Source organism: Camelina sativa, chromosome 13 (assembly GCF_030686135.1).
Source record: "Camelina sativa cultivar CO46 ecotype springtype chromosome 13, ASM3068613v1".
In the NCBI taxonomy this organism is placed as follows: Eukaryota; Viridiplantae; Streptophyta; class Magnoliopsida; order Brassicales; family Brassicaceae; genus Camelina; species Camelina sativa.
The window spans coordinates 24,870,742-24,879,191 of NC_141892.1; the positions used below are offsets into that span (position 1 = coordinate 24,870,742).

Consider the following 8,450-nt stretch of genomic DNA (forward strand, 5'->3'; position numbering starts at 1 on the left):
TAGTCTGCCTTGACGGATTCCGATTCAACAATCAAAACTAATCAGGAGAGCTTTTGCACAGGCTCCACTCCAGTAGTCATATTCTGAAAGGTTAAGGTGTTCAAGTACTTCACTAAAAATCAGGATTCTAATTCAAATAAATGACTAGTAAAACACATTTAGTTTTAACTACTTATCAATCTATCAAGTAGTCAATCTCAAATTGGATGAAAACGACTATATGGGCACATTATATCATCAATTAGCAGCAACTTTCTTATCCCCCACGCACCAAATCCTCCTTTTCTCGCCATACTACGTGAACCTCGTCTGTGCGAAACCGCTGTGTCAAGGTAGAGTCTTGGATCAACGCTTCAATACCGTTGACAAACGCGGGTAGACACCCGTGTAAGCAATCATGGCTCCATTGCGGATACAGTAGCTTACGGTCGCGTTACTTGAAGGGAATAGCACAAGTCTGATGGTGTACACTCGTTATTTTTGAGCTTCTCCTCTGCGGTAGTTTCAATATAACTCAAGATTCCGCTGAAGGATACATCCCATACCTTTAACAGCATACGCTTATACGAAAATTTCAGTAAGGTTTTCTCCTTTCTTGGCTAGCAAGTAAACAAATAATAAAAACCGATCGAGTTTTAATATTGTTCTTTATAGTAATGAGATTACTTTACTCACTCATCTACCTGCTCGATAGTATTTGCATAATATTATTTGCAATATTAGAACTAATCAATGGGTCCAAAACGTTGTCCATAGACTGCGACTAAATATTTGATTTCATGGATTTGACTTACAAATATCAGAAGAAAACTTACAAAAAAATTGTCGTTCTTATTTTTTAATCACTATAATAGTATGACATAGAGACCAAGTGGGTTTTGTCAAAAAAAAAGTGGTTCTACTCTGTTTACTTTTATTATAGGTTAATAATTAAATTTCACCACAAAATCAGAAACGAAAGAAAGAAAACTAGCTAAGATTTTTAAAAAGAAATTTTGTACTTTGAAAAAATGCATGGAAAGATTTAACCATAAAAGAAAAACTCAATCGAATAAAGTACTTACTAGCCTCTCCAAGTTGGGGAAGTATTCTCTTTACTTAGCTGGTGGACAAACATACCAAGTGAATCCTACAAATACATTTGTGTTGTAACAAGTCATATCCAACAAATAAATTAAAGTTAAGAGATTTGAGTTATAAACATAGCTAAAAAGTAAACCCACTCACCTCCAATAGGTTCTCACACCCATCAAGTATCAACACTTGAAGTTGGTTTTGGCTAATCAGTTCTCCACTAACAAGATAGACCACAACGAGAAAGAAAATAACAAAGAAGAACTATAAATTTTTATAAGAAGGAACAGCTGAAACTATATAGATGATAAGAGACAAAGAATACTCACATTAGAAAGCTCCCAGTGAAAGTATATGATCTGGAGAAATTGAGACATGCTAGTCTCTTAAATCCCTGGAGTATCCTAAACAATTGTGAATCAGAGATGCTCACGCCACAGAGTCCCTACATGCGGAGTGAAGGTGCGATTAAGATTTATGTGGGGAAGAGAGGTTTTTCCCGCATCACCAAAGATTTTGCTGATGCACTTGGCGTCGGCGACATCGGAACTGCTCTCTAATATGGATATTACCTGCGATGATTATATATGTCAGAATTAGGAATGATTTCAATAAAAAAAAAATTATAGTGAGATAGATATACATATGGATATTAACCTAGCGGTTAAGTCAATGGAGAGAGTCCATACCACTTTGTTAGCATTCCTTGTTTATGTAAGATCTTGCAATTTTTGTTGTGTATTTGATGTGTACACATATGAATATTGCTCTCCTATGTGTTTTAAAAGATATTTTTGCTTGAAGCAAGACGGGCATAAAGTAAAACAAAATTAAATAAGAATATCAAAAATTATTTAATATAATTTTAATCAGATATAAATTATATTTATTATTGTAATATAATATTTTTTATTGTAAGTAAGTACTCTAAACCTTGAAAGAATAATGAACTTTAAAAAAATCAATACATGATGCGTATTAGTATAATTCTACATGTTTTATTTTTGTAATTTTAATGCATGTAGTAATATGAGAAACCTAAAAAAATAGAAAAATGAGTTTGCAAGAATGAATATTTGGTTAATTCATGAACATTGACATACGTATTACTTATGAAATTATGACATATAGGAAAATAATATTTTGGATATTTTTGGATTTCCAAAATTTTTGTGGATGTTAATTGATTTTTTGACTGATTATTTTTGTTGTTAAATTTAAAATACTAAAAATATACATATTATCTCATATTATTTCTGTTACTAAAATATTAACTCTAATCCATGAAGTGAACTAATCTACGATTTTAGGATGAAATAGATAGTTAAATGTGATTATCAAACTGCATGTCTAACAATGAAATTTATTTTAGTTTAAAAAATTATAAAATTTTAATATGTATCATTTTAAGAAAAATCATTTAAAAATATTAGTAATTTTTATGTTTGATGTTATAAATTTCAACACATGTATTTTTGTAATGCATACGTCAAAACATAAAATAATTTGGAATAAAATATATTTTAATAAGAATGAACCTTCAGTTATTTGATGAGAATGTCTTTATATCTTTATATCTGTTTTTATTTTATATTTCACTCATTTAAAATTAATTATGACATGAGGTGAAATTAGTACTAATGAGATAACATCATATCAAATACATCTTAAATAATGTTGATTCAGTTTTTTTGCTAAATATGTTTTGTTAATTTTTATTTTTATTTTCAGTTTTAACTAAGATATATATTTGATATGATGAATTAATTGTGTTTTAGTACAAAATATTTAGGTCTATCCATTAAGATGTAAAACTTAAAATATGGTTTGTTATAATGGTATAGATATTTAAATTATACTTCCTCTGTCCCATTTTATAAGAGTTTTTGGGTTAAACCACAAAAATTAATAAACAATAAATATTTTGTTATTTATTAAAACTTCAACCAATAGGAAAATATACTGCATAATTCAAATAGTTATATATTGTTAAATTAATATAAATTGTTAATTTAATAAAGAATTGTGCATAAAAATTTGAGAAGTACCAATAGAAATTCAATATATTTATTAATTTTGCAAGGACCAAGTCTTGACCCAAAAACACTGTTATTTGATCTACCCGAAATCTCAAACAAGTAAAAACATTAAATAAAAAACATATCTCATAATTTATGGATTCCTAGGGAAAAAAACTTGAACAAAGAGAAGAATGTGCTTTTGAGTAATCTAGCTCATCACTTTTGATACAACACCAGCTCCAACTGTTCTACCTCCTTCCCTTAAGGCGAATCTTTGACCTGTTTCACAAGATTAAAAAAATAATGTGAAGAAAAATCGGAAAGAACTTGTTAAAAGTACCAAAAGAGAGTGTCTGTAAGATTGTTTTTACCTGTTTCGAGTGGGACAGGCATGATTAGCTCGAAAACAGCTGTGACATTGTCACCAGGCATAACCATCTTCACGTTTTCGGGTAACTCTACTTTGCCAGTGATATCTGCAGTCCTCAAGTAAAACTGAGGCCTATAGTTCGAGAAAAAAGCAGTGTGACGTCCTCCTTCGTCCTTTGTGAGCACGTAAATCTCTGCTTCAAACTTCTTATACGTCTTGCATGAACCAGGCTTAGCAATCACCTAATACATAACCGTAGAGAAGAAAACTTCAGTAAAGTTGGTCTTTGGTCTTATTATTCCATCATCCAGTACTCATAAGGATACCTAAGCTTACCATTCCACGCTGAATGTCTTCTCTCTTCAGCCCACGCAACAGAAGTCCTACATTATCACCAGCCTAGCAAAATAGAAGCCATGGGTTTAATCAGTCTCTTACATGACCAGAACTTGTCTTTGTAATCGCTCGTTATTGGCTTTACCTGTCCATTATCCAAAATCTTCTTGAACATCTCAACCCCAGTTACAGTCGATTTCATTGGAGGTCCCTGAAAATAAAATCCACAGATTATGCTTTAGAAAATGCTTTAATAATAGTAGCCCCCAGTAATCACCACTTTGGCAGTACAAACACAATATTTATGCACACTTACATCTTTTAAACCCAATATCTCAACTTCTTCTCCCACTTTAATGATTCCCTGTTCAATACGACCGGTTGCCACAGTTCCACGTCCCTTTAAGAAAAAGGAAAAGTTATTATAACTGATTCTCCAAATAATACAATAATTGACTTAACAAAAATAACAAGAAAGATGTAGAGTAGTTTACTTGAATTGAGAAAACATCTTCAATTGGCATCAAGAAAGCTTTGTCAAGCACACGAACAGGGTCAGGTATGTATTCATCAACAGCATCCATTAGCTTTAATATAGCTTTCCTTCCAATTTCATCGTTGGTGCCCTGCAGTGCAGACAGAGCAGATCCCCGGATGATGGGAATATCATCCCCAGGAAACTTGTAGAAGCTGAGAAGTTCTGGATGGAGTCAGGAGTTGATGTCAGAAAGCTTGTACATACTTCATTCGCTGAATGAAAGAAATTTTGTAAAAATCTACGTACCACGTAGTTCCATCTCGACAAGCTCCAATAGCTCAGGGTCATCCACCACATCAACTTTGTTCAAGAAGCACACAAGTGATGGAACACCAACCTGTGGTACATCACAAAATTCAAATTGTAGCAAATAACTAAACTTAACTAAGTAGCTTCAAGTGTTCATATTGTCATGATGCGAACCTGGCGTGCAAGTAGAATATGTTCCTTTGTCTGTGGCATGGGTCCATCTGGACCTGAAACCACAAGAATTCCACCGTCCATTTGTGCAGCTCCAGTAATCATATTCTGAAAGATAGTGACTCAAGCAGTGAGGCTCAACGGTTTATCAAAGTATTTCTAAGGAAATCCGTATGATGCATTTCTAGAGAATAATCCTTCTAGTAATGATAATAGTTCAAAACCGTGATCACTGATCACTAGATTGGAGTCAGAGTTATGCAAATGTGTAACTAAGTAATGTCTGCAGCGTTGAGATGTAATATACCAAGGAGCATACTACTATACTGTAGCAACACCTATACCATATCAAGTAAAAAGAATGTTGGCATCTTACTTTAACATAATCAGCGTGCCCAGGACAATCCACATGAGCATAGTGACGCTTAGCAGTCTCATACTCCACATGAGCCTACAACAGAACAAATGTAACATCAAATAAAAAAGACTAGAAAAAATATTGACTTGGAAACCTACTAAGTAGTTATGATACGAAGAAGATAACACAAACCGTGGCAATAGTAATTCCTCTCTTTTTCTCTTCAGGAGCTTTATCGATTTCATCAAAGGCAATAGCTTTAGCTTTGCCCTCCTCAGCAAGAACCTAAACATAAGTAGGATCACAAAAAAATATCAACTTTAAAAACAGGTTCTTTAACAACAATTTTGGAAGTATCATGTAACCAAAAAAAATACAAATAAAAAGGAAGCACCTTTGTGATAGCAGCAGTGAGAGTGGTCTTCCCATGATCAACATGCCCAATTGTTCCAACATTAACATGAGGTTTACTGCCACAAAGAGCAACAACATAAGATTAAGACAATCATAGAATCGACAACAAATAAAAATCAGGAATCAGTCACATTCACTAAACCAGTTTTTTCAACTTTCCGATCTGAAGAGCGGAAACAAAAGGAAAGAAAAAACTAACTTTCGAGTAAAAGTGGCCATGGATCTCCAGAGGGAGGTACCGAAGCTAGAGGAAGAGAGATCATCTCCACCGATTGAATGAGAGATCGAGTAAGAGGAAGAAATGGAAGCACCGCAACGAGAGTAGATCTGGGAAGAGAAAGGAACAAGGCGCTTCGAGCTAGGGTTTCGAAGAACAACGGACGCCATTTTGACTTGCACAAATGGGAGAGATAGAGAGAGAGAGAGAGATGGCGAAATGAGATTTGGGGTTTTAGTCGCCTGAGCCGAGTCAGTAAGGGTTTCTGTTGAAACCTCGACCCTCATTTTTAACCCGACCCGACCCGGAATAAGCCCATTTTAGTATTTTCGTTTTACTGTTATTGGGCCTTAGTTCAGTAAACCCCACCCTATTCATCAAATTGCTTCATAAGTAAGTGTTTTAAGAGCAGATATAACGGGGATCCAGACTAAAAATTTCGCTTGAACATTAATAATCTAGATAGTGTGGCATTTTAGCAGACTTATAGATATAAACTAGGTAACAACCCGCACTATGTGCGGAATAAATCGATTTAAAGAAAATTATTATAAGTAAAATTATTATTCTGGAACCAATATTTGTTTGTGTCAAACATAATATGTAACTGAAGTTTTTTATTTATTTATTCAAAGCTGCGCTTTTCGTGTAAAAAATATGTTACACCCGTGAAATCTTTAAATGTGTAAGAATACATTTCACCCGTGAATTATGTGAACGTGGTAAAGAAAATATTTATAAAATGTTACAATTTATGGAAATATATATTTTTGTGTGCTTTATAAATCAAATTTTATATTTATGGTTAATCGAGTAACTATAACAATTTTTCATAATCTAATAATCACTCATTTTAAATATATTATAATTTTTTTTGGGTACTAAGTTTATTTATAATGATAAGGGTTATTGTCTCATTCCTTTTTAATAGAACATAGATTAATGTAGAATTAGGACGTATATTCCTATTCGGTTATCAATATTTCCATTTTTGAATGAATAATCACACTAAATGTTGAGATTAATTAGTTTACATACTTAGATATATAAAAATAATCACACATCATGATATTCTCTAATTTGTTGTCATTTTTACATTTATTTATGAATATATAAAAATCTATATTTATTGGGAATTAGGTTTCCTTTAATGAGTTGGAGATAATTCAGGAGTAATATATTTTTCTTCTTATAATTAATTATAATAACTATTGAAAGCTTGTTATTTAAATTATTATGGGAATAATACTAACATAAACATTTTTTATATGATTTTGTTAATAAGTTATATGTTTAATAAGTTATATGTTCTTTATTTTTATTAACTTTATATGTTTTTATAGCCTTTTTAAGTTATTTCTTAAAAATAATATAACTTTGACTTGTATATTTGTAAGTAAATTTTAGTGAAATTTTAACTTAAAATAGTATGTAATTATTTAATTAGTTTTAATATGTGATATTTAAATTTGTGTGAAAATTGATGACATATCTAATTATTATTCAGTTAATTGTATTAATTTAAATATAATGGCATGTTGATGTAATTAAGTGTATTTTTGCTAAATGTGTCTCAAGCTCTCTGGCGGCGACACATCAGCTTTTTCAAGAGAATGATTCTCTATTAATATATAAGGGATTTTTATAATCAATTATAATAACTATTGAAAGCTTGTTATTTAAATTATTATGGGAATAATACTAACATAAAAATAACATTTTTATATGATTTTGTAAATAAGTTATATGTTTAATAAGTTATTTGTTCTTTATTTTTATTAACTTTATATGTTTTTATAGCCTTTTTAAGTTATTTCTTAAAAATAATATAACTTTGACTTGTATATTTGTAAGTAAATTTTAGTGAAATTTTAACTTAAAATAGTATGTAATTATTTAATTAGTTTAAAATGTGATATTTAAATTTGTGTGAAAATTGATGACATATCTAATTATTATTCAGTTAATTGTTTTAATTTAAATATAATGGCATGTTGATGTAATTAAGTTGAAAAATTAAGGGTTTTTTTGCTAAATGTGTCTCGAGCTCTCTGGCGGTGACACATCAGCTTTTTCAAGAGAGTGCTTCTCTACTAATATATAGGGGATTTTAACCTTTTTATAAAAATATACATATTTTGTCAATGACATGAGTCATGCATATATGAATTCGAGTGGTGACACAATGGCGGCACTATTACGAACGGTTATATTATATATACACAGTAAAACCTCTATAAATTAATAAAGTCGGGACCACAATATTTTATTAATTTATAAAGGTTTTAATTTATCAATAAATTAATAATTATTAATTTATTAATAAAGATTAATTTCTAAAGAGATTTTTTTCTTTTCACAATTTTGAATATTTTTAAATAAAAATAAGATACTTTTGTTATAATTCATACTTTTATAAAAATTTCTTAATTTATAATTTCGGCTATCGTAATATGATTGAGGTCAATAGTTTAGTAGAATATACAGGTGAAAATGATAGATGTTTAGAAGTTAAAAGTTTAGAAAAAATTGTTGTTACTATCCTTCATGATGAAGTCTAAAAAGATATTGCGGTATCTTTAAAACTAATTACACGTAAAGAAGCAACTATCGCATGAAGGACACTATAAATTTTGGATGCAATTTGAAAAAACAACACAAAACTTTTTTTGATGTAATGAAAAAGATTATAGATGGGTTCT

At 30.7% G+C, this 8,450-nt stretch overlaps 1 protein-coding gene across 1 annotated transcript; it reads right to left on the reverse strand.

Annotated features, from left to right (window-relative positions):
• Positions 1-3,125: 3,125 nt before the first annotated feature.
• Positions 3,126-6,028, reverse strand: LOC104737460 (elongation factor Tu, mitochondrial). The gene is made up of 12 exons (XM_010457652.3): positions 5,731-6,028; positions 5,512-5,587; positions 5,310-5,402; positions 5,136-5,210; positions 4,763-4,867; positions 4,586-4,676; positions 4,296-4,501; positions 4,118-4,201; positions 3,947-4,012; positions 3,802-3,864; positions 3,467-3,707; positions 3,126-3,374 (listed from the first exon to the last, which is right to left on the reverse strand). The coding sequence occupies exons 1-12, from the start codon at positions 5,916-5,918 to the stop codon at positions 3,304-3,306; spliced, it is 1,359 nt and encodes a 452-aa protein (XP_010455954.1). The 5' UTR covers positions 5,919-6,028; the 3' UTR covers positions 3,126-3,303.
• Positions 6,029-8,450: the final 2,422 nt, after the last annotated feature.